The sequence below is a fragment of the Callithrix jacchus genome, chromosome 8 (assembly GCF_049354715.1).
Source record: "Callithrix jacchus isolate 240 chromosome 8, calJac240_pri, whole genome shotgun sequence".
Taxonomy (NCBI): Eukaryota; Metazoa; Chordata; class Mammalia; order Primates; family Cebidae; genus Callithrix; species Callithrix jacchus.
Window position 1 is genome coordinate 69,548,955 of NC_133509.1, and position 26,441 is coordinate 69,575,395.

General features: G+C 39.5%; 2 protein-coding genes across 7 annotated transcripts in view; one reads left to right on the forward strand and one right to left on the reverse strand.

Annotated features, from left to right (window-relative positions):
- FAM177A1 (family with sequence similarity 177 member A1) overlaps nucleotides 1-5,291 on the forward strand; it is a 36,530-nt gene extending 31,239 nt beyond the window's left edge. For all 4 annotated transcript variants that reach the window (XM_078334778.1, XM_078334777.1, XM_009005923.5 and 1 more), the window contains 2 exons: nucleotides 363-460; nucleotides 3,408-5,291. In XM_078334778.1, the coding sequence (XP_078190904.1) occupies nucleotides 363-460; nucleotides 3,408-3,614 (305 nt within the window). In that variant the 3' untranslated portion in view covers nucleotides 3,615-5,291. The remainder of the gene's footprint in view (nucleotides 1-362; nucleotides 461-3,407) is intronic.
- A 1,660-nt stretch (nucleotides 5,292-6,951) lies between these two features.
- PPP2R3C (protein phosphatase 2 regulatory subunit B''gamma) overlaps nucleotides 6,952-26,441 on the reverse strand; it is a 45,182-nt gene continuing 25,692 nt past the window's right edge. For 2 of the 3 annotated variants that reach the window (XM_054239871.2, XM_002753816.6), the window contains 9 exons: nucleotides 25,219-25,316; nucleotides 23,732-23,802; nucleotides 18,167-18,299; nucleotides 15,949-16,004; nucleotides 15,798-15,873; nucleotides 14,650-14,786; nucleotides 11,226-11,363; nucleotides 9,393-9,452; nucleotides 6,952-7,267 (listed from right to left, as the gene is read on the reverse strand). In XM_054239871.2, the coding sequence (XP_054095846.1) occupies nucleotides 7,079-7,267; nucleotides 9,393-9,452; nucleotides 11,226-11,363; nucleotides 14,650-14,786; nucleotides 15,798-15,873; nucleotides 15,949-16,004; nucleotides 18,167-18,299; nucleotides 23,732-23,802; nucleotides 25,219-25,316 (958 nt within the window). In that variant the 3' untranslated portion in view covers nucleotides 6,952-7,078. The remainder of the gene's footprint in view (nucleotides 7,268-9,392; nucleotides 9,453-11,225; nucleotides 11,364-14,649; nucleotides 14,787-15,797; nucleotides 15,874-15,948; nucleotides 16,005-18,166; nucleotides 18,300-23,731; nucleotides 23,803-25,218; nucleotides 25,317-26,441) is intronic. The other variant, XM_054239870.2, reaches the window with a different exon arrangement.

Below are 26,441 nucleotides of genomic sequence, written 5' to 3' on the forward strand. Positions count from 1 at the left end.
CTGGTCTTGAACTGCTGACCTCGTGTGATCTGCCTGTCTTGGCCTCCCAAAGTACTGGGATTATAGGCATAAGCCACCATGGCTGGCATATACATTTTTCTTAAAGAAATAGACATATAACAGATATTCCTAGTGATAAGTGTTCTGATACAGATATGAAAAGACTTGTTGGGAGCTCTGAAACCACCAATACTTCTTAAAGAAATGAGGGAATTTATATAGAAGACAGATAATATATTGAGTTTTTATAATCTCCTTGAGAGCAGGAACAGTGACTCCTGTATTCTTACAGTGTCTTACACATAGAAAGTGCTCAAGAAATGTTTATAGAATTATTTGTCTTTTAACTTTTGTATCTTCAGTGTGTGACTTCCTTGGAGAGAAGATTGCATCTGTTTTGGGTATCAGCACCCCAAAGTACCAATATGCCATTGATGAGTATTACCGGATGAAGAAGGAGGTATGTCTCCTTTTTACATTTTCTTGATTCAGTTTGGTTTGTGTGGACTTAATGGGTTGTATAATGAGCATATGCATTTTCTAAATGCCCAACATATAGCTCTCTTGTGCTAGGCATTTCATTCTAGAGTCATTAATTTCTTTTATCTTTCTTTTTTTTTTTTTTGAGACAGAGTTTCACTCTTGTTGCCCAAGCTGGAGTACTGGGGTGCAATGGCATGATGTTGGCTTACTGTAACCTCTGCCCCCTGGGTTCAAGCTATTCTCTTGCCTCAGCCTCCTGAGTAGCTGTGATTACAGGCACACACCACCATGCTCAGCTAGTTTTTTGTATTTTTAGTAGAAATGGGGTTTCACCATGTTACCCAGGCTGGTCTTGAACTCCTGACCTCAGGTGATCTGCCCACCTCAGCCTCCCAAAGTGCTAGGGAGCTCACAGGTGTGAGCCACCACACCTGGCCTAATTTATTATCTAAATAACATACATTTTGGAATTCTTTAGAACTAGAAGTTCCCTATGATCTGTGTGCAAAACTACACTAGATTTCATTGTCTTAGTGCTATGTGAGATGCCTTACATTATTTAATCTTCACAAACCTCTCTTTGGATTATCATTCTAAAATGAAGAAACAAGATACTTAGAGCACATGGACTGGATGTAGGAAAAGTGGAGTGGGTTTGACACATAAAAATTTAAGTACGAGAAACTGGGTGCAGTGGCTCACGTCTGTAATCTTAGCACTTTAGGAAGCCGAGGCAGGTGGATCATGAGGTCAGGAGTTCGAGACCAGCCTGGCCAAGATGGTGAAACCCCGTCTCTACTAAAAATACAAAAAATTAGCTGGGCGTGGTGGTGGGCACCTGTAATCCCAGCTATTTGGGAGACTGAGGCAGGAGAATCACTTGAACCTGGGAGGCAGAGGTTGTAGTGAGCTGAGATCATGCCACTGCACTCTAGCCTGGATGACAGAGAGACTCTTGTCTCAAAAAAAAAAATTTTTAATATGAGAAATGTGTATGTGATAGGTGTTAATATGCAAAAATTTTGAGGACAGTTTAAAAGTAGTACAGTCTTAAGGTGATAGTGAAGTGAATTTAGTCTTAACAAAAAACCTGTAATCCTAGCACTTTGAGAGGCTGGGGTGGATCACCTGAGGTCAGGAGTTGAAGACCACCAGCTTAGCCAACATGGTGAAACCCCATCTCTAAAAAAAAATAATAATGATAAAAATAAAAAACTTTTAGTGCTTAAGAGCATGTGCTTAAGAACCAAAGGGCTTGAATTCAAAAATCTTTGGTGCCACTTAAAACTTTGTAACCTTGGACAAAACACTTAACGCCCCTCTATAAGCTTCAATCTCCTGATCTTTGTAATGAGAATTGCAGCATCCATGCTCCAGGGCTGCTCTACAGATTAAATACAAGATATAAAATGTTTAGAAAAGCACCTAGTGTATATCGATGAGCACAACAAATATTGGAATCTGTTATTCTTTAAGCAATTAAAGGGCACCAATTCAGGTAAAGCTAGAATGTAGAGGCATGAAGGTATATTGTGTGGTTGAGGAAATGGCAAAAATCTGTTTCTTGTCACTGGAGCATAAGGTACAATGTGGGAATGGCTGGACATGAGGCTGGAAAGGTTAGCTGACTTAACATTTGTTGTATGGTTTCAAACATGTCTTATGAGCAAATGAGTATTTCTTAACACTGTAAGTCTTACTTAGAGCCTCATTACCTCATCTGGACTATTATACTCACCTCCTAAATGGTCACTCTATGGTCAAGCAAACCCCAGAGTAATCTTCTGGGGTTACTCACTGTGTGCTGATTACTTGTTCTGACGGTCCAATACAAATGCCACCTCCTCAATGAATTTAGTAGTTGTGCAACTAGAAATTATTTACCCAAAATCTCTACATCTGTCTTAATAGGATTTTTACGTATCTTAACTTCCCTACTAAATTGTAAACTTCTTGGGGGTAGGTACTGCCTTATCTGTATAATTGGTGCTTATGGGAAAACGATGCTGTATATCATTTAGTAAATGAACCAGCCTATTCAATCGAATAGGCTGGCACCCTACAATTGAAGTGATACAGTTGAAGCTAACTTTTTATTTGGCTTAGACTCAAAATGAGAGAAATATAGTCCTTGTCAAAATTAATTCAGGTCTCACCTGAGTGAAGTAGTGCTGGACCCTGTTTTAAAAAATAACCACTTTCAGGTCAGGTACGGTGGCTCACACCTGTAATTTCAACACTTTGGGAGGCCGAGGCGGGCAGATCACTTGAGTTCAGGAGTTTGAGACCACCTTGGCCAACTTAGCTGGGTGTGGTGAAGCAGAATTGCTTGAGCCTGGGAGGTGAAGGCTGCAGTGAGCCGCTGCACTCCAGCCTGGGTGACAGAGAGAGACTGTATCTCAAAAAAACAAAAAAAAACTACTTTCCTTAAAATGTTTTACTGTAGTTATTTCATTTTGAGAGCAGAAGAAGAGATAGTATGTCTTTTTTTTTTTTTTTTTGAGGCGGAGTTTCGCTCTTTGTTACCCAGGCTGGAGTGCAATGGCACGGTCTCGGCTCACCGCAACCTCCTTCTTCTGGGTCAGGCAATTCTCCTGCCTCAGCCTCCTGAGTAGCTGGGATTACAGGTGCACACCACCATGCCCAGCTAATTTTTTATATTTTTAGTAGAGACGGGGTTTCACCATGTTGACCAGGATGGTCTCGATCTCAACCTCGTTATCCACCTGCCTTGGCCTCTTAAAGTGCTGGGATTACAGGCTTGAGCTACCGTGCCCGGCGGGATAGTATGTCTTAATTGGACCAAACTGAATTGAACATGTCACTAATGTCCTTTTTTTTTTTTTTTTAAACAAAAGCTGACAGCGGGGAAACAGCACTATACATTCATATTTCAACTATTCTTAATGTTTCCTCTTTTTTAGGAAGAAGAAGAAGAAGAAGAAAACAGGATGTCTGAAGAAGCAGAAAGACAATACCAACAGAATAAATTGCAGACTGATTCCATTGTTCAGACAGATCAACCAGAGACAGTGGTATCCAACTCATTTGTGAATCTCAATTTTGAAATGGAGGGAGACAGTGAAGTAATTATGGAAAGCAAGCAAAATCCAGTCTCTGTCCCACCATAAAATGAAATGACTATCAAGCTTCAAACTCTTTTTTTTTTTTAATACCAGAAACTTTCACATTCTTTTATTCAGTGGGACTTAATACAATTATTTATATTTTAAATTATTAAAATATCTGAAAAGGGAAAATGTTTCTTCATATTTAGGCTCTATCTAGCCAAAGTCAGATCTGAAATTCAGATATTTGTACTGTTTTTACTGTGCATAGAATTAGTGCTTTGGTTTTAAAATGATCTTTTAAAAAATTTAAGGATGTCTTAGAGCCTTAATTGTTAAGAAGAGTTAAATTATCAAGCCTGTCATTTGTGTATTTTTTTTAAAAAAAGGTAAGTTGCTGATTAAGTCTAATTGGAATTGATAATCCCCCAGTCTCAGATTGAAATGAGGATATTTTCTCCTAGATTTTCTCATGTTATGCTGTGCATTTTTATATCTAACCATTAATTTTACACTAAGGACGCTTCACCATATAATAAAAGGAGCAAGATGGAAGCACTCTGAATTTTCTTTGATTGAGAAAAACTGTTTTATGGAAGAATCTGCATTTATAACACCAGATATTAAGATAGGCTTCCATTTTTTAATGCAAGCCACTTAATCTTGTATTCTTTTTCAGGACTCAAATAACTAGCTTTAAACATAATGTTAAAAACACTACCACTACTTACGGAATAGACTTATTAATGTTATTTGTATTCAAATGGTAATACCTAGTGATTATCCATGTGGCATCCTGGTTATATTATCCATTCAGCGTTAATCTTACAGAAAAGTGGTTTGGGGGAGTTGGGGATAGTGGGACAGGTATAGATTTAATCCATCAGGAGCTAATAGATATTGTATGAGGTGCAATGATAGCCTAATGAAATTACTCGTCATTCCATTTAAAAGTAGCAACAGTAAAGCAACTACTTGAACGTAGTTGGCCACTCCTCTACCTACTTGGTTATTTGTAAGCCTTATAAAGATATATATTGTAAAGCTTATTTTGAAAATATTCCTAAATTTGGCTGGGCACGGTGCTCATGCCTGTAATCCCAGCACTTTGGGAGGCTGAGGTGGGCGGATCACCTAAGGTTGGGAGTTTGAGACCAGCTTGACCCACATGGAGAAACCCTGTCTCTACCAAAAATACCAATTAGCTGGGTGTGGTGGCACATGCCTGTAATTCCAGCTACTAGGGAGGCTGAGGCAGGAGAATCATTTGAACCTGGGAGGCAGAGGTTGCGGTGAGCCGAGATCGCGCCATTGAACTCCAGCCTGGGCGACAAGCAAAACTCCATCTCAAAAAGATTAATCTTTTGATTATATAATGTCCCATGAGTTATAGTTTACCAATAGCTCTAAAACATGCTAACCTGACCTTTTCCTTCTAGTTTTTCACTTAATTAGAGATAGTACCTTACTCACATATTTACTTGGTTATCAAGTGAAGGTAGGTGTGTCTAAAAGTGATCTGAATCCTCTCTTCCCTAGAGGTACTAGTATCTAAAGAGTTTACCCAGAAAATGTTATGATTGTAGTAAAAGGAAGTAGTGACTTATGTTTTGTTTCTTGAATTTTACTTTTGGTACTTGTCCAATAGTGGCTACTTTGTAATGTTTATAAATACAGTTAATCACTGTGCCTTAAGTTTATACTTTGTTTATGTAAAGTATAAAATTTCCCATAAATGTATTCAATGGTGTGTCTTATTTTAAGCCTCTTTCACTCACTTTTTCCTACTTCTAGTTCTGGCCAGATGTGGTGGCTCATGCCTGTAGTCCCAGCACTTTGGGAGGCTGAGGTGGGCGGATCATGAGGTCAGGAGTTGAAGACCAGCCTGGCCAACATGGTGAAACCCCATCTCTACTAAAAATACAAAAATTTTAGCCAGGCATGGTGCAGGTGTCTGTGATCCCAGCTGCTTAGGAGGCTGAAGCAGGAGAATTGCTTGAGCCTGGGAGGCAGAGGTTGGAGTGAGCCAAGATTGTGCCACTGCACTTCAGCCTCGGCAACAGAGCAAGACTCTCAAAAAAAAAAATCCAGTTCCTTCTGGATCATAGTTCATGATAGTTTACCTTCTTCTAATCTTTTAGCATCTCATAAAAATGAAATGTAATGTATAACTCAAGTCTTTACCCTGAATTAACATAAATTCTTTAACAAAAATTCTTAAAATGAAGTTCGTTTTTTGGTTTGAGACAGGGTCTTACTCTGTCATTCAAGCTGGAGTGCAGTTACTCCAGCCTCAACTTCCTGGGCTTAAGCAGTCCTCCCCCCTCAACCTCCCAAGGATCTGGGACTACAGGCGCACACGACCATGTCCAACTAATGTTGTTTATTTCTTGTAGAGACTTGGTTTTGCCGTGTTGCCCAGGCTTGGAATTAAATTTTGTAAAATGTAACTCTGGTATTGGTTAATAAAACTAGACAAATTTTTTATACCAATGATTTTCATGAAAGTAAAATATTAGTTTGAATACATTTTATTAAAACATCATATTAAAGAACAAGGCTGGGTGCAGTGGCTCAGGCCTATAATCCCAGCACTTTGGGAGGCCGAGGTGGGTGGATCACCTGAGGTCAGGAGTTTGAGACCAGCCTGACCAACATAGCGAAACCCCACCTCTACTAAAAATACAAAAATTTGCTGGGCATGGTAGTGCATGCCTCACGTCCCAGCTACTCAGGAGACTGGGGCAATAGAATCAATTGGATTGGAAACAGGAGGTGGAGGTTGCAGTGAGCAGACTGTGCCACTGCATTCCAGCCTGGGCAACAGAGGGATACTGTCTCAAAAATAAAAACAAGAAAACCAAAAAGACTGGGTGTGGTGGCTCATGCCTGTAATTCCAGCACTTTGGGATGTGGGCAGATCACTTGAGGTCAGGAGTTCGAGACCAGCCTGGCCAACATGGTGAAACTTTGTCTCTATTAAAATACAAAACTTAGCCAGACATGGTGGCGGGCACCTATAATCCCAGCTACTCAGGAGGCTGAGGCAGGAGAATCCCTTAAACCATCTCAAAAAAAAATAAAAAAAAAGTCCTAATCCTAACTCAGAAATGAAATGGCTCTACTCAAATGAATAAGAAAGTCTGTAATCTTTGAGATTATATATGTGTGTGTATATATATGCACTGTCATTCAAATATTCACATTCTGAATGACTAATGTCAGACAAATTCCATGGAAACTTCATCTTTGAAGAGTATACAGATTTAAACTGAATATCATCTACTTACAGCAAATCCTTTGAGCTAAAAGGAACCAGAACTTACCCCCTCTCCTAACAAGCAATATGTGGTCCTATTGCTTCTAAACTATTGCAACCAAAATTCCAGCAACCCAAACATTTGCTGTGTTCTCTAGGCCTATATAAGTGTTTTATTTTGACCATTTCTAAAGATTTTAAAGCCTTTAAAGGCTTTACATGCAGCATTCAAGTATCTCTTACTGAACACAGTCTAGTCTTTCAGAGATCATGTATCATCAAGGTCTGCAGAGTTTTCACTGTCATTTGCAACAAGAGCTTCTCTGTTCTCGTAAGTCCAGAAGCCATTCAAATCAATTAGAATGGTGGTAACTGTGTCTCCTTGATTACTGTTGATTAAATCCTGAAGAGAGATTTTCAAAGGATCCTTTGGTTTTACCATGTCAAAGATTTCATCCTGCAAGCGACAAAAAAAAAAAATAAATAATACAATGAAATGTAATCCACTTAATTTCTATTACACACGGTGTTGTGGGCTGTTTGCATCCACTGAAGTACAGAGGAATAAACTTGAGGGTTGCCCCTTGGCCTTATGTAAATTTTTTGTTCTACTTTTTTTCTTTTTTTTTTTGAGACAGAGTCTGTCACAGGATCTCAGCTCATTGCAACCTCCACCTCCCGGGTTCAGGGGATTCTCCTGCCTCAGCTTCCCAAGTAGCTAAGACTACAGGCACGAGCCACCACACCTGGCTAATTTTTGTATTTTTAGTAGTGATGGGGGTTTTACTGTGTTAGCCAGGATGGTCTCAATCACCTGACCTTGTGATCTACCCGCCTCAGCCTCCCAAAGTGCTGGGATTACAGGCGTGGGCCACCATGCCCGGCCTGTTCTTTTATTCTTTTCCATTTAACAGAGAGGCAATTTCCTTTTCTCAATCTACAATCACATTTTATTGGGTAACTCCTTAAGTATGTGATAATTATCCTTTGTTTTATAGATGAAGAAACCAAGGCTCAGCATCTAATCTAATCTAGCTACATAGGTAATTAGTGGCAGAACTATCTAATGCAGTGTGCTGGGACTGCATGTTAACTAATTTCTTACATATTTTTCTGTTGCCTTCTAACTGGTAGTGAAACAAGGTTTTGTCTATAGTTTTTTTGTTTTGTTTTGTTTTTTGAGATGGAGTGCCACTCTGTTGCCCAGGCTGGAGCGCAGTGGTGTGATCTTGGCTTGTCACTTCACCTCCCAGGTTCAAGCCATTCTCCTGCCTCAGCCTCCTGAGTAGCTGGGATTACAGGCGCATACCACCACACCTGACTAACAAGGATTTGGTTTAACTTTTTTAGCTAGCAATTCAGCTTAATTTATCATTTAAGGGCTGGGTGCAGTGGCTCATGCCTATAATCCCAGCACTTTGGGAGGCTGAGGCAGGCAGATCACAAGGTCAGGAGTTCGAAACCAGCCTGACCAACATGGTGAAACCCTGTCTCTACTAAATTCTAGCTATATGCCGGGCATGGTGGCATGCACCTGTAATCCCAGCTTCTCAGGAGGTTGAGGCAGGAGAATCGCTTAAGTCTGGGAGGCAGAGGTTGCAGTGACCTCCGTCTCAAAAACATCAAAACAAAAACAAAACCATTTAAATATTTCAGATAGTGACAGCTTCATTTCCAATATTGATGTCCAATAGGATGGGGGAGAGGATTTCTTTGTGGATATACATTAGTCATCCAGAAAGAAGCTAAATTATGCTAAAACTTACTGGAACGTATAGAAGAACTTCTATATTATGAAGTGTACAACATAGATCTTTACAAGGAATTAGTACATGTTTTGTAATCTTTTTGTAGTAAAATTACTATAAAATTTGTAGTAATTTTACTACAAAATTAAGGAGACTGATGTCTCCTGTAATCTAGTATCAAAGTGAGCAGGCTTTTTGAGGTAGCATACTAAAAAAAAGTGCCTGAACCTAAGCAGTTTCCAAGGTAAAAATTCAGTTTACAGTTGAATAGACTGCTGACTCTCTTCTTCTTCTTTTTTTTTTTTTTTTTGAGACAGAGTCTCCCTCTGTCTCCCAGGCTGGAGTACAGTGGTGCGATCTCGGCTCACTGCAACCTCTGCCTCCTGGGTTCAAGCGATTCTTCTGCCTCAGCATCCCAAGTAGCTAGGATTACAGACGCCGGCCACTAATTTTTGCATTTTTAGTAGAGACGGGGTTTCACCATGTTGACCAGGATGGTCTTGAACTCTTGACCTGAGATGATCCACCTGCCTGAGCTTCCAAAAGTGCTGGGATTACAGTCATGAGCCACCATGTCTGGCCTGACTCTTAATTTTCAATGAAAATGAATGCTTCCAGTAAGAACATAATGACATGCTAAAATTATAAACTATATAAATAATTAGTCCAAATGTCTCAATTTGCAATGATTTAAATATAATTTCAGAACAAATAACAGCAAATACTTGATTCAATATAAGTACTTCATTAGTTGCTTTCATATAAAATTTTATATAATACAAAATGACTATCTCATAATTATCTGGTAATATGTAAATTAAAGGAAACGATAACCTTGACATCTTGAAATGAAACAGGATCTTGTCCATGGATTTTCATTAGTTCCTGTATGGCCTGTATTTAGTAGAAATAGATCTGTAAGTTAAAAATGAAATATACAACATTCCCTCTCTTGCCCCACAACCCCTTTCTACTAATACTTCCTTTCTTATAAGACCACAAACCTCATCATTCTCTCTTGCCAATCTTAGCTTTCTTGATCTTATTCCACATTAGTCAGCAAAACCTAAATTCTTGATTGGTGTACTGACCTTTCTAGACCTATATCTTAACTATCGAGAACTTCAGGGAAAAAAAGTAAGACTACAGATTGCTGCTTCCACATAGGCATGTTCTCCAACCTCAAATGGGCCCTCAACATGGCCTCACAATTATTCTGTTTGACCTTTCACTTTCCATGAATGTTACATTCCTGCTTCACTATTCTCTTAAGATCCCCAATCTGTTGTTTCTGTTCCTACCCTACATTTTGCATTCTAAGTAATACAAGAAATGGAGGTAGACCTCCCAAAACTCTTCCTTTTTATAAACATTAACCAAAAAAAATGACTGAAGAAACTGCTGTCATCCAGTGGGACTACAAAATACTTTAGGTGAGCATTATTCACTGGGAAATGTGAAGCTTAAAATTCTTGGTGAATAGTCAACTAACTAATGCCCATTCTGTATGTGTTACCACTAATAATCAGAGTATCCATAAAGGAATCTCTTTGGAGTAGTTAAGAATATGAGTACATGCTCTGTTAATATAGTAATAGACTTGAATGGTATGATCTAGAGTGAATCATCTAGGCCCACCTTTATCACTAGGATATTAATGTCCAAACACTCTATAAACAGCCCAGGATTATAGGGCTCAGCACTGGACACTTAATACCTTATCCCATATAACCAAACCTAAATAAGCTTTGAAAAAAGGATTTTTCAAGTATTTTTAAAAACAATTTAATATCGTAAGAGTAGAAAATACTATAAAGAAATATTTATGAAGGCCAGGTGTGGTAGCTCACACCTGTAATCTCAGCACTTTGGGAGGCCAAGGCGGGCGGATCACGAGGTCAGGAGTTTGAGCCTGGCCAACATGGTGAAACCCCGTCTCTTAAAAAAAAAAAGGAAAACAAAAGAAATCTTTATGAAAAAGAGGTTCAGTGTTTACTTTCTAAAACATATATTTATTTTCCTAAGATTGGATTTTCACTTAATAGGTTTGTCTAAGCCTCAGCCTCCCTAAGTGCTAGGATTACAGGTATGAGCCACCATGCCTGGTGTGATTTTTAAATTTAATAAAAGCATTTACATAACAGATTTCAGAAGGAAATCAAGTCTGTTTTTAGTTTCTTTTTCTTTCCTATTAAAAAATTTAAATGCACTAAATCAAAGCTGATCTGATTAGATGCAGAATAAAAAAATACATAAATGTCAGGAGCTGTACTACCATTAGAAATACAAATCTGTGATAAATTCTATACTTATGAGTCTTGCTCTGCTACCCAGGCTGGAGTGCAGTGGCACGGTTTTTGCTCACTGCAACCTCCACCTCCTGGATTCAAGTGATTCTCCTGCCTCAGCCTCCTAAGTAGCTGGGATGTCAGGCATGTGGTCCCAGTTATTAGAGAGACTGAATGGGAAGACTGCCTGAGCCCAGGATTTGGAGGTTACAGTGAGCTACGATCCTGCACTCCAGCCTAGGCAACAGAGCCAGACCCTAGCTCAAGAAAGGAAAAAAATTAAAATTCACAAGTTAGGTAAAATGGTTACTAAATAATTTAAACCAAATGATATAACATATCTTAAGGGAACAATGACTCACTTGTGCAAATGACTTACCCTAAAGAAATAATTAAGTGAAAAGACATTCAGATATCCTTTGTTCTCAATGTCAAGCAATTTGAAAATATATTGTAGAGCTGCAGGTTCCTTTCTGTTTTCTAATGCAAGGACAAAGTCCAAGTAGGTCTTATAGTCCTATAGAACAGAAAATAATGTTCATTAGAGGCCTTAGTTGAAATTAAACTTTTCAGGTGAGTATCTTATGATTTGAAGCTACTTTGCAATCAAAGGTGGCAAATTTAATTTTTTTCCCTAAGTTATGAAATGATAAATCCATTCATATACTTAATATTGGCTAGTAGGAATTCTAAATGTAAGCTACACAGGACAGTTTTGAGGATTTTATTTATTTATTTATTTGTTTGTTTGTTTGTTTGAGATAGTCTTGCTCTGTCGCCCAGGCTGGAGTACAGTGGCACAATCTTGGCTCACTGAAACCTCTGCCTCCTGGTTCAAGTGATTCTCCTGTCTCAGCCTCCCAAATAGCTGGGACTACGGGTGCACACCACCATGCCCAGCTAATTTTTATATTTTTAGTAGGGATAGGATTTTGCCATGTTGGTTAAGCTAGTCTCAAAACTCCTGACCTCAAGTGACTCAGCTACTCCAGCTTCCTAAAGTTCTGGGATTACAGGCATGCACCACTGTGTCCAGCCCTAGTTCATTTTTTTTTAATGAGAGATTTGCTGTGTTAAACTCTAGTAATTTTCTTTCATTAAACTTGTTTTTGTAATGAAACTCACTTTATCAATCAGGCTGCAGTGCAGTGGTACGATCATAGTTCACTGCAACCTTGATCTCCCAGGCTCAAGCAACTTCCCATGATAGCCTCCCAGGTAGCATGCCATCACACCTGGATAATTTTTTGAATTCTTTGTAGATATGGAGTCTTCCTTGAGCTTGACACTAGTCTTGAGCTTGACACTAGTCTCAAACTCCTCGACTCAAGCAATTATCTGGCCTCACCCTCCCAAAGTGCTCGGATTAGACGGATGAGCCACTGCATCCTGCTTCATTACAATTTTGAAACTGATAAGACAGTGACTAAGCTATAAACTTTTATCTTCTTTTTGGTGCAGTTATTTTGAAAAACAGTTTTTATCTGGAATGAACAGAATAGTACACTTAAATTGCTATTCTGAAATAGTTTAAAATTTTTAATTCAGATGATTTCCAGTAAGAAGCTGTCTTGAGATTGCCAGACATTGTACAGTAAGCTGACACTATTCTCATCCATTAAAAGGCAAAATATAAAGGCCAGAAAGACATGAAGAGAACAGAAAGCCTTCCCTATAAAAACAGGATACTCGGCCAGGCACGGTAATCCCAGGCTGAGGCGGATAGATCACGACATCAGGAGTTTAAGACCAGCCCATGGTGAAACCCTGTCTCTACTAAAAATTAGCCAGGTGTGGTGGTGTGCACCTGTAATCCCAGCTGCTCTGGAGGCGGAGGCAGAGAACTGCTTGAACCCGGGAGGTGGAAGATCACGCCACTGCACTCCAGTCTGGGCAACAGACACTCCATCTCAAAAACAAAAAACCAATCAGGATACTCAGATTTTTTTTTAAATGGTAAAAAGTAGTAAAGTAATTGGGAGATTCTCACTTAGATAAAAATTTTGTATATTTAGAAAAGTTCCTTTTTGTATTAATTGCACTAAAGAGTTAAAGAATGCAGATTGTGATCTGACTTCATCCATAGTTGCAGCCTCTGATTTTCTTTGTTCACCAGGAATCATTATATTAATACTACAAGCTCCTCACTGTCTACCATTTATAGCTGTGGGAGTTACAAAGTAGACTTTCTGTGCCTTTTCCCCTCTTTTGCTGTTAATAATGGCGTTACTTAGCAAATTGTTATTGAAACTATATGATAAAATGTAAAACCCCATTCTCATGACAGTATTTCTATTAAGCATAACTGGTTTGGGAAATTTATCAGATTCTTAATTCATGTTTTTAACAGCAAAAAAATGGTGATTTTAAAATGCTGTTTAGAATTTTCCTTCTCTAGTATTCTACTTTGTCATAATAAAGGACAAGTGCATGTTAGTTATCTTTAGCTGCTCATATAGCCACTTCTAGAGACTAATAACATCTGATTCTCAGATTTAAATCATGACATGTGTTACTGCATTTGACCTGGTAATTTAATGACAAAACTATCTACATGAAAATAGCCAGTATAATTTACTAATGTTTCAGCTTTTTTTTTTTTTTCTTTTTTGAGACGGAGTTTTGCTCTTGTTACCCAGGCTGGAGTGCAATGGCGCGATCTTGGCTCACCGCAACCTCCGCCTCCTGGCTTCAGGCAATTCTCCTGCCTCAGCCTCCTGAGTAGCTGGGACTACAGGCACACACCACCATGCCCAGCTAATTTTTTGTATTTTTAGTAGAGATGGGGTTTCACCATGTTGACCAGGATGGTCTCGATCTGTTGACCTCGTGATCCACCCGCCTCGGCCTCCCTAAGTGCTGGGATTACAGGCTTGAGCCACCATGCCCGGCCCAGCTTTTTTTTTTTTTTTTGAGACAGAGTCTTGCTCTGTTGCCCAGGCTGGAGTACAGCCTCCTCATCCTAGCTCACTATACCCTCAAACTTCTGGGGTCAAGCAATCCTCCTGCCTCAGCCTCCTGAGTAGCTATACTCTAGGCACATACCACCCATGCCCAACTAATCTTTTTATTTTTTTGTAGAGACAGGATCTCGAGATACTGCTCAGGCTTGTCTTGAACTACTAGCCTTAAGTGGTTCTCTGGCCTTGGCCTCCCAAAGTGCTGGGATTACAGGCATAAACCACCAAGCCTGGCTTCAGCTTTTTTTTTTTTTTTTAAACTAGAATACACTAATGTACAATAGGTGCACTGACAATGAAATGAACAAAATATTAATCTTTTCTATCTGCCCTGAGGCCATAATGCAGCTGTTTTTGGGTGAATTTACCTTAAGACCAAAGGCTCTGAATCTCAAGTAATTTGATCAGTTTACACTGTTATACACTGATATAAATAATGCTGGGCTGGGCTTGGTAGCTCATGCCTGTAATCCCAGCACTTTGGGAGGCCAAGGCAGGTAGATCACCTGAGGTCAGGAATTTGAGACTAGCGTGGCCAAACATGGTGAAAAAATACGAAATTATTTTTGTATTTTTTCTAATACAAAAATACAAAATTAGCCGGACTCTATTAAAAATACAAAAATTGGCAGGACGGGTGGTGTGCACCTATAATCCCAGCTACTTGGGAGGCTGAGGCAGAAGAATCGCTTGAACCTGGGAGTTGAAGGTTGCAGTTAGCCAAGATCATGCCACTGCACTCTCCATGTTCAAAAAATAAAATTTTATCGTATCAAGAAAAGGGTCTGTGGAAACTGTGGGAGCCTAAACTTTTAAAACGTAGCAGCAGATTTAAACTACTACCATTTCTCCATCATAAGTGAGACACTCCTGGAAAACACGGTCTAAGAAGACATTGGTCATGGTAGCTGTTCCATAGCGTGAGAGTTCTTCTTTACTGAGCATGCCATTGTGATCTTTATCAAGATTCAAGTACTGGCCTTGGGAAGAAAGATAATAAAGACACTTATGACTATAATAAAGTTTTAATCAGAAGAATGGACTAACAAGAAGTTATTTTTATTGGTTACTATTTTGATTTTCAAACTATTCATGTTACGATTAGGGTAGTGGCCTATGTGTAATACTATCAGCTACCCTTGCAATCTTGATCAGAACAACCCTTGAGCTAGAAACAGAGAAAACCTATCATGAAGGCCATAGTTTCTGGGCTGTTTCACTTATATCATTATTTGTTTTCAGTTTGCAATCTTTTTAAACATTCCTAGGTTTCTAAATTTAATGGAGGTAGAGGTCAACAAAAAGCACTGAAATGCTAGCACTTGAAAGCAGAGATAAGAATGCCAAAAGGAGTCAAACCACCCAACAGTCTAATGTAGAATATCTCCATCTGCAGACCCTGGGAACAACATTTTATCAACAAAGCATGATGATAGCTAATGTTCATAATGATGTTCCTGAGTCAACAAGGATCAAATTACATTCTGTTCTATTGAAAAAAAAAGTAAGTGTAGTAACTTAAAAAGGGTTCTGCTGGGTGCAGTGGCTCCCAACACTTTGGTGAGGTCAGGACAGGTAGACTGCTTGAGCCCAGGAGTTTGAGACCAGCCTGGACAATACAGTGAGATCCCATATCTACAAAAAATAAAAAAATTAGGTAGGCATGGAGCCTGTAGTCCCAGTACTGGGGTGGGTGGGGATTGAGCCCCGGAGGTTAAGGCTGCACTGAGCTGTGATTATGCCACTGCACTACTGCCAGAGCAACATAGCGAGACCCTGTCTTCAAAAAGAAAAGGTTGGGGGGAGTCCAAAAAGTTAAAACATTGGTATTTAAACAAGTAAATTTTGGTAATGCAGAATACTAGAGCTTAATTAAGGTAATTAAATAGTTTGATCTTAAAGTATATCTTCCTAAGTATAAAACTGTCCTCTGAACACCAATTACCTGAAGAATGGATAATTCAAATTTTAGCATTATGATAGGAACATACCATAAACTCTTAGGGCAGAAGGAGCAGAAAACCAATTTGTTTCTTGACTCTCCTTGGACAGTTCCTCATCCCTTAGCTAATGGAAAACAAAGACATAATTAGAAGATAGCAACTGTCAAGTGATACAGTTAAGTAGTTTAAAAACATTTACCTCCAATAAATCATCTAGGAAGCTGCATGCTAAAATATCTTGAATTTTTATCTTTCCTTTAAGAACATAAAGAAACACAATTAATTTCATTTTAAGAAAAGAGCAACTTAATTAAAAAAATTTTTTTTAAACGAGCAAATCACACAATTGATAATTTAAACCTTCTAGCTCTTATGCTCCAAAGTCATTAAATATTGCTATGAAAAGGGAAATCTCGGGCGGGTACAGTGGCTCATGCCTGTAATCCCAGCACTTTGAGAGGCTGATGGGGGCGTGGATCACCTGAGGTCAGGAGTTTGAGACCAGCCTGGCCAACATGGTGAAACCCTGTCTCTACTAAAAATACAAAAAATTAGCAGGGTGTGGTGACTGGTGCCTGTAATCCCAGCTACTAGGGAGGCTGAGGCAGGAAAACTGCTTGAACTCAGGAGGTGGAGGTTGTAGTGAGCCAAGATCAAGCCATTGCACTCCAGCCTGGGCAACCGGAGCAAAACTCCATCCCCCTGCCAAAAAAAAAAAGGAAATCTATAGGCAACATTTAATAACATCTCTACTTATATACTCCGACTATATAAATCTAGGTAGTAAATTCTAAAATTACACATATGTCAGATTTTCAAAAAAGTTTGTGCTTATAGTACTGATGGTACACAAACAGGGAGACTGTCTCCATAATTTTTTTTTTGGCAGGTTCTGGACTAGAAAGCAATACACAGGTGTGGTTAAGAGTAGACAGATCAGAGTTGGTTTTCTTTTTTGTACAGAAGAGGTCTTGCTGTGTCACCAGCACTGGTCGTGAACTCCTAGGCTCAAACGATTTCTCACTTCAGCCTCCCAAATTGCTGGGATTACAGGTGTGAGCCACCACACCCAGTCCAGATGGGAGTTTGAATGCCACTTTTAAATATGTAATCTAGCTAAGTCTCAGTTGCCTTTCACATAAAATGTGGACAATAATGTAACTTCTTTTATGAGAGGAAAATGAAAGAATCCATGTAAAATGCTTAGCACATTATATAATTAACAAAACAACTGATATTATTTTGTAAAATTTGAAAGAGAAAAGATGTAAATTAATCTATAGTAGAGGAGTTCAAAAAACACTGTCAGCTACCATATGCTGTGATTGGACTCATAACTAGATTTTCTTTTCTTTTTTTTTTTTTTTGGAGACAGGTCTGGCTCTGTTGCCCAGACTGGAGTGCAGTGACATGATCTTGGCTCACTGCAATCTCTGCCTCCTGGGCTCAAGTGATCCACCTCAGCAGCTTCCCAAGTAGCTGGGACAACAGGCTCACACCACTACGCCTGGCTAATTTTTTAATTTTTTTTGTAAAGACAAAAGTTTGCCATGTTCCCCCAGGCTGATCTTGAACTCCTGAGCTCAAGTGATCCACCCAACTCAGCCTCCCAAAGTGCTGAGGTTATAGGCATGAACCACAATGCCAGGCCCATAGCTGGATTTTCAAGGACAGAAGGACAATCAGGCACTCTGATGTGGACCTTCTCTGTCCTTTCCTCTGCTCCAGTTACATATGTTTCAGTCTTGGCAGGTTTGAACAGTAATAAAACACACTGTTAATGAAGCCATATTTACCAATCCAATCCCCACAGAGAATGAGAAAAATATGCATTATTGGCTGGCTAACTCTCCTATTTCCAAACATGTATTTTTCATCCAAAAGAGAACAATTCTGCAGTATGTCACATAGCAGAGAGAGAGAGCAAATTATATCAGAATATCTGGCTTCCTAAAACTGGAAGGAGGTATTACTTTTTTTAAAAATTTTTTTTATAAGATGGGGTTTCACCATGTTGGTCAGGCTGGTCTTGAACTCCCAACCTCAGGTGATCCGCCCACCTTGGCCTCCGCAGTGCTTGAATTACAGGCATGAGCCACCACGCCCGGCCCTGGAAGGAGGCATTAATGACTGATTATCCAGTTCAAACTTCTTCACTGTTAGGTGACATCCCCCCATCTGTCACAGCAGGTTATATCAGTGCAAGTAAATCATAAAAGATCTTCAGATAAACGTAACCTAAGTACTGCTACTGTTTTGTTGTACCTTTTTATCCCCTTGAAATTCACCAAATTTTTTCAATGGCAGTGACATGTTTAGGAAAATAAATGATATTTTTCAAGACTTTTCTCTAGTTATTGAGATTTGGATACAATAATAGCCTCATAATATCTAAGTTAGATAAGATTTTCTTTTACCTGTTCTTAGAGGATCTAAAAAGAAGAAGAACTTCCTAACTGCTGTACAAACATAAAAGGAGTAGAAAGATTTTTCCAGACCATCTAATTGTGGCAATGTAGGGATAAGTTCCAATATGTAGTTTTCTAAATCCTGAAAATAAAACAAAGGGTTAAATGTCCAATCTTGATGCTTCATTAGATAGCATAATATAATTTCATTACTAAAAATTATTCAGCATTGATAAATTTGTGACTATTTTAGTGGTAAAACTACATTAAATTTTGTTTTTACTAATTTAAGTTTTAACATTTTTGAAAAGTAATAAATTCTACATCGTTTCAAATTCAAAAGGAACAAAGATAGTCATTAAAAAGCCTCCAACCACCAGGCGCGGTGGCTCATGCCTGTAATCCTAGCACTTTGGGAGGCCGAGGTGGGTGGATCACGAGGTCAAGAGATCAAGACCATCCTGGTCAATATGGTGAAACCCCGTCTCTACTAAAAATACAAAAAATTAGCTGGGCATGGTGACATGTGCCTGTAATCCCAGCTGCTCAGGAGGCTGAGGGAGGAGAATTGCCTGAAGCCAGGAGGCAGAGGTTGTGGTGAGCGGAGATCATGCCATTGCACTCCAGCCTGGGTAACAAGAGCGAAACGCCATCTCAAAAAAAAAAAAAAAAAAAAAAAAGTCTCTGACCACCAGGCATGGTGGCTCACGCCTGTAATCCCAGCACTTTGGGAGGCTGAGGCAGGCAGATTACAAGGTCAGGAGTTGAAGACCAGCCTGGTTAACATGGTGAAACCCCATCTCTACTAAAATATAAAAAAAAAAAATTAGCCGGGCACGGTGGTACGTGCCTGTAGTCCCAGCTACTCAGGAGGCTAAGGCAGGAGAATTGCCTGAACCTGGGAGATGGAGGATGCAGTGAGCTGAGATCATGCCACCACACTCCAGCCTAGGAAACTGGGTAAGACTCTGTCTCCAAAAAAAAAAAAAAAAAAAAAGGCCTCTCGCCTATTTCTTCTCCCCAGAGGTAACTTTATTATCAACTCTTCATGTAGCTTCTGAAAGGTAACAGATGCAAATATGAATGAATACATTTATATTTGTATTTATTTCCCCCCCTTTTTTTTTTTGAGACAGAGTCTGGCTGTGTCGCCAGGCTGGAGTGCCATGGCATGATCCCAGCTCACTGCAACCTCCGCCTCCCAGGTTCAAGGGATTCTCCTGTCTCAGCCTCCCAAGTAGCTGGGACTACAGGTGTGCGCCACCACGCCCAGCTAAGTTTTGTATTTTTATTAGAGATGGGGATTCGCCATGTTGGCCAGGATGGTCTCGATCTCTTGACCTTATGATCCACCCGCCTCAGCCTCCAAAGTGCTGAGATTACAGGCATGAGCCACTGCACCCGGCCTTTCTCTCTTTTTACACACAGGATATATCAGCATACTATGAAAAGTGCTTTTGTCATCCAATAATATATTTTACAGTCATTTCATAGTGACTCTCAAAGCTTCTACTCTTTAATAGCTACATATTATATCATTGTATGGATGTGGCATATTTAACTAGGCCTCTATTGGAACATTTCGTTTTTTCCTAGTATTAAGGGCTAAACTTATTCTTCATTCATAGATATTGTGAAAGAATGTAGGATACAATTTCTATAAGTGGACCTGCTGGGTTGTGGATTATGTACATAGACAATTTTGATAGACACTGGCAAACTTCCCATCTCCTGATAAATGCCATGTGAATTTTATATTCCCACCAGCAATGTGAAGGCTATTTCTACAGTTCCCAAATTCTGCATACAGGTGTCCCAGGAGCACCACAGTGAATGTACAGGGGTACATCAGGGTATTTTAAAATTTTGAGTGAAACACAGTGACATTTGTCAGATACTGCATGACAGATACTGCTTAAGCTAGAACTATGTGCTCAAGGTAGTTCACATTTTCAACACTGGATCTCAATATATTCCTTTTTTTTGAGGTAGGGTCTCACTCTGTCACACAGGCTGCTAGAATGCAGTAGCATGCTCTTGGCTCACTGTAACCTCTACCTCCCAGGCTCAAGTGATCCTCCCACCTCAGCCTCCTGAGTAGCTGGGACCAAAGACATGCCCAGTTAATTTTTTTATGTTTTTGCCAGAGATGGAATTTTACCATGTTACCCAGGCTGGTCTTGAACTCTTGAACTCAAGCATCTGCCCACCTTGGCCTCTCAGTGTTGGAATTACAAGCGTGAGCCAATGTGCCTGGATATTATTCATGAAAAAAAAATTTTTTTAAATCATCCAACCCAAACTGTCATGAATATATTCCTTTTAATGACATAAATCTTTGCAAAGCTTTATGGTTTTGATGGTTCCTGTGGTAAAGTACCATACAAAAATTAGTGAACAGGAAATGAGGATGACAAGTGTCCAACTGAATTCCCAAGTTTAAGTAGTTGAACACATCCCATTAGTAACTGTACTTAAGAATGAAATAAAAATACCTTCTTTCAATTTAAGTCTATTATTTTTTCAAATGGCTAATAAGCTTAATGAATACTCATTAAATTGTTTGAATTAACTGGTTAATAATTGAAACTGTTAGGGATTTCTTTTGGCTCAGATGCACTGTGAAAAAATTACTGAAACGCTAAAGGTGTCAATTCAAACTTTTGATCTTTGCTAATTTGATAGGTGAAAGATGGCATATTAGTGTAGATTTATCTGGCATTTCTCTTATGTGAAGTTAAAGTTGTTTCTTGTGATTAAGAAGCATTTGGATTTTACTTTTATATATTATCTATACCTTTGCCCTGTTTTCTATTGGGTCAGTGGCTTCCTTCTTGATTTCTGGGAGCTTTTTATATACTAGGGTAATTGGTCATTTGTGACCATTTCAGATATTTCCCCCAGTTTGTTGTTTTCTCTTTACTTTATCATGGGCTTTGCCCTATAGATTTTTAAAAATTTAGCTGAATTTACTGGTTTTTAGACTTCTGGGTTTTGTCCTACTTAGAAAGCTTTTAAGGATTATATATTTAAAAACCTCCCATGCTTGCTTTCCTTTTTCTTTTTCTTTTTTGAAATGGAGTCTCACTATGTCATCCAGGCTGGAGTGCAGTGGTGCAATCTCGGCTCACTGAAACCTCCACCTCTTGGGTTCAAGAGAGTCTCATGCCTCAGCCTGAGTAGCTGGGATTACAGGCATGCACCAACATGACTGGCTAATTTTTGTAGTTTTAGTAAAGATGTGGTTTTGCCATGTTGGCCAGGCTGGTCTCGAATGCCTAACCTTAAGTGATGTGCCTGCCTTGGCCTCCCAAAGTGCTGGAATTACAGGCGTGAGCCACTGAGCCCTCCCATGGTTTCCTGTATTTATTTTAACAATGTTATTTATTTTTGCTTTAACCATTTCAAATATCATATTTCTGATAGATCTGAGATACTTTTAAGTTTAGAGGACAAATGGCCTCTCAAACTTGAAGTGTCCAAAGTAGGACTCTTTTGTCATCTCCAACCTTGGTCCTCACCTGCTTCGCCCCTATTCCAACAGTTCATCAAAATAAAAATATAAGACTTGTCTTTGGCTCCTCTAGCAGTGTTTTCTTTCTGGGGAGAAGGGGAGTCCAAAATACATATTGAAATACCATCTGTTTCTGGCTTTCTCTACATCTACCAATCACCCTGGTCAGGGGCCCTATCATCTCACTTTGACTGTTGCAGTAGCTGCCCAAATATTCTGCTTCTATTCTAGTTTACTTTTTTTTTTTTTTTGAGACAGATCCTCGCTGTGTCACCCAGGCTGGAGTGCAGTGGCTCGATCTTGGCTCACTGCAACCTCTATCTCCCAGGTTCAAGCAATTCTCCTGCCTCAGCCTCTGAGTAGCTGGGATTACAGGTGCCCACCACCATGCCCAGCTAATTTTTCTTTTAGTAGAGATGGCCTTTCACCATGTTGGTGAGTCTGGTCTTGAACTCCTGACCACAAGTGATCCACCCACCTCGGCCTCTCAAAGTTGCTGGGATTACACACGTAAGACACCGTGTCTGGCTTCTCTTATATTTTCTATAAAAAAGAGGGGAAAAATCTTGGCCCTTTAAAGTATAGTGACAGTGATAGCATTCATGAATAATCAAAAGTTTTTCAATTATTTTTAAATGTTAAAATGCTATGTTCTTTTTATTTTCCCCTTTAAAGGTCCCTTTTTTAAAGGTTGAAGAAAAAGAATCTAAAAAGGAATTTGGATAGTCAATATACATTAGTAGGAAAAAAAAAAAAGAAAGAAAGACAACAACCCCAAAACAGAAACATCCTATGTCTCAACAAAAGCTATATGGAATCAACAGCACCAAGGTCTGTGGGGAAGAAAAAAAACCACTTGTTCCCTTTGCTCTGTTAGAAGTTGGAGGGTGCTAGGTCCCTGTCTAGTAGTACATAGATTTCTAGCTGTTTTCCTCTGTATATTCAGCGCAGAGTACACTGTGTCTCTATGTGAATATGGACAGTTAGCATTTACCAACATCTACCTGTCCGCTTTCTCTTGTTTAAAAAAAGAAAATAAACTTTAAACAAATGGGGTTATAGAACCACCTCTGCCTCCTGGGTTCAAGCGATTCTCCTGCCTTGGACCATTTTGTATTTGTTATTATTTTTTTTTTAAAAGAGATGAGGTTTCACCATGTTGGCCAGGATGGTCTCGATCTCCTGACCTTGTGATCCGCCCGCCTCTGCCTCCTAAAGTGCTGGGATTACAGACGTGAGCCACCACACTTGGCCCATTTTGTATTTTTAGTAGAGACAGGTTTTCTCCATGTTGGTCCAGCTGGTCTTGAACTCCCAACCTCAGGTGATCTGCTCATCTCAGCCTCCATACTTACACCAGTAAGTGCTGGGATTACTGGTGTGAGCTACCACGCTTGGCATAAATTCTCTCTTATTGATGACTTGAGCCCTGCCACTCCATGAGAGAATCAGTAGAACCTGCAGGATCTTATTTGGAATCAAAGATTCTCTATTGTAATTTTGTTGTTTATTTTTAAATCTGTTTTTTTTTTTGTTTTGTTTCACTGGAAAGATGATGTTCAATTTTAAAAGTTGAAAGTGTACAAGTTGCTTTGTTACGGAAAAACTAAAATGCACACACACAGATAGAAATAAAACAAAGTACTATAAGAATGGCCTGAGGCCAGGCGCAGTGGGTCATGCCTGTAATCCCAGCATTTTCAGGCCAAGGCAGGTGGATCACCTGAGGTTGAAAGTTTGAGACCAGCCTGACCAACATGGAGAAACCCCGTCTCTACTAAAAATACAAAATGAGCCGGATGTGGTGGCACATGCCTGTAATCCCAGCTGCTTGGGAGGCTAAGGCAGGAGAATTTCTTGAACTCGGGAGGTGGAGGTTGTGGTGAGCTGAGATCGTGGCATTGCACTCCAGCCTGGGCAACAAGATCAAAAGTCTATCTCTCTAAAAACAAACAAACAAAGAGAAAAAGAATAGCCTGTAATCCCAACACCCAGTGATAAATACTGCTGATTTTTGTATCTATATGCGTTAATATAATGTCTATAAGGTTAATACTTACAGATTCCCGAAGGTACCCCTGCCCAGCGACATCGTATAAACTGAGTCCTATTCTTGTCTGATGAAGCCAAACTGACAATAAATAAGAAAATGAAATGTAATTCTTAAGATCTATCCTTCAGATATAAAAAAGGAGATAAAAAGCTAGATTTGACAGCCGGGCGGCATGGTGGCTCAAGCCTGTAATCCCAGCACTTTGGGAGGCTGAGGTGGGTGGATCACGAGGTCAAGAGATCAAGACCATCCTGGTCAATACGGTGAAACCCCGTCTCTACTAAAAATACAAAAAATTAGCTGGGCATGGTGGCGTGTGCCTGTAATCCCAGCTACTCAGGAGGCTGAGGCAGGAGAATTTCCTGAACCCAAGAGGCGGAGGTTGCGGTGAGCCGAGATCGTGCCATTGCACTCCAGCCTGGGTAACAAGAGTGAAACTCAGTCTCAAAAAAAAGCTAGATTTGAGACAAGCTAATCAAATAATTCTAAAAACATTATTTCTCACCACAAAATTGCTTGAAATAGAGAAGAAAACCATAGGTTGGCAAAGTTCAACAATTCCACCATGACTAAAGCTATAATAAAATTGACACCTTGAAGATACTGTTCTTTACCAAGTAAACTTGGTGTTCCACCAAATAGGGACAGCTAGTATGTTATGCCTTCAATGAAGCTGCTTTTATTTCTGAGATTAATTACAGCAACCAAGTATTAAAGATTATATACAATAGGCTTTCACAGATAATTATGGCACTTTTAGGAATCATAACTCCAAGCTGTTTAATAAAAGCTCCTTGAAACTTATAGTACAGTTGTGGGTTTGAAACTAAGCTTTCAGGCAACTCAACCTGTAATATGTTGGTAAAATAAAATTATCAGTAAATTAAAATTATTTCAAATAACCATACATCAAAACTCTTGGCTCAGCTCTTAATATTTCTAGTCTACTACTATCTTTAAGATACATGAGGGTTTAAAAAAGTTTTGTTTTTTATACTAACCCAAGTTTATAGTTAAAAAAAAAAAAATCACAGCTTCTAGTAAGCTCCACAAGAGACTCAACAACAATGTAATATATCTTGGTGAAAAGACAAGAAATTCAGCCAGGTGTGGTGGCTCACACCTGTAATTCCAGCACTTTGGGAGTCCGAGACGAGTGGATCACAAGGTCAGGAGATTGAGACCATCCTGGCTAACACTCTAAAACCCCACCTCTACTAAAAGTACAAAAAATTAGTGAGGCATGGTGGTATGCACCTGTAGTCCCAGCTACTTGGGGGGCTGAGGCAGGAAAATAGCTTGAACCCAGGAGGCGTGGGTTGCAGTGAGCAGAGATCGAGTTGCACTCCAGCCTGGGTGACAGAGTGAAATATCTCAAAGAAAGATAAGAAATTCTACTATGCAAACTTACAGTGATTTCACATGGAAGAAGTACTTACAAAGGCACAGACCAAAAACCTACTTGATTCCCTGATGACAATAAAAATGAATCACCTTTCCTCATGACATAATTAAAGAACTGCATGATGGAAATTCTTCCATATGAATCTGTATGAAGGAGTTTAGCGAAGACTTTTGCTGTGAAAAATTGCCTAAGAAAAGAAAATAAAGATTTAAATGATCTGCCAACATAACAGAAAAATGACTTCTACATAAATTAGCAAACAATGACATAAATTCATATAATTAAAGATGAAAGTAAGAACAACAGAGACTGCTTATAATTCAAAAACTTAATATTGGCCAGGTGTGGTGGCTCACGCCTGTAATCCTGGCATATTGGGAAGCTGAGGCAGGTGAACTGCCTGAGCTCAGGAGTTCACCAACAGCCTAGGCAACATGGTGAAACCCTGTCTCTACTAAAAAATTACAAAAAAATAATTAACCAGATGGCGGCATCTGCCTGCAGTCCCAGCTACTCAGGAGGCTGAGGCAAGAGAATTGCTTGAACCCAGGAGGCAGAGGTTGCAGTGAGCCGAGATTGTGCCACTGCACTCCTGCCTGGGCAACAGAGCGAGACTGTCTCAACAAAACAAAATTAAAAAAACAAACAAAAAAAAAAAACTTAAAGTATTAAGTCATACTTTCTTTAGAAAAAAGAAATGAGGATATTCTCTGTTGCCCAGACTGATCTTGAATGCCCAGCCTCAAGTGATCCACCTGCCTTGGCCTCCCAAAGCACTGGAGTTACAAATGTGAGGCACCATGCCCAGCCTAAGTCATAAATCTTTGCATTCTTTTTTTTTTTTTTTTTTTTGAGATGGAGTCTCCCTGTGTCACCTAGGCTGGAGTGCAGTGGAGCGATCTTGGCTTACTGAAACTTCTGCCTCCTAAGTTCAAGCAATTCTCTGCCTCCCAGGTTCAAGCAATTCTCTGCCTCAGCCTCCCGAGTAGCTGGGATTACAAGCACCCAGCACTATGTCCGGCTAATTTTTGTATTTTTAGTAGAAATGAGGTTTCACCATCTTGGCCAGGCTGGTCTTGAACTCCTGACCTCATGATCCACCCACCTCAGTCTCCCAAAGTGCTGGGATTATAAGCGTGAGCCACTGTGCCCGGTCTTTTTTGTTTATATTTTGCAGAGATGGGCATGTGAGCCACAGTGCGTGGCCTTGCATTCTTTTATGTTTGGTTTCTTCTGTCTTAAGAATGAAGGCTGAAAGTGTCATAAACTACATTATTTCTTTTAATAACTTCATACCAATGTGATTTTTTTC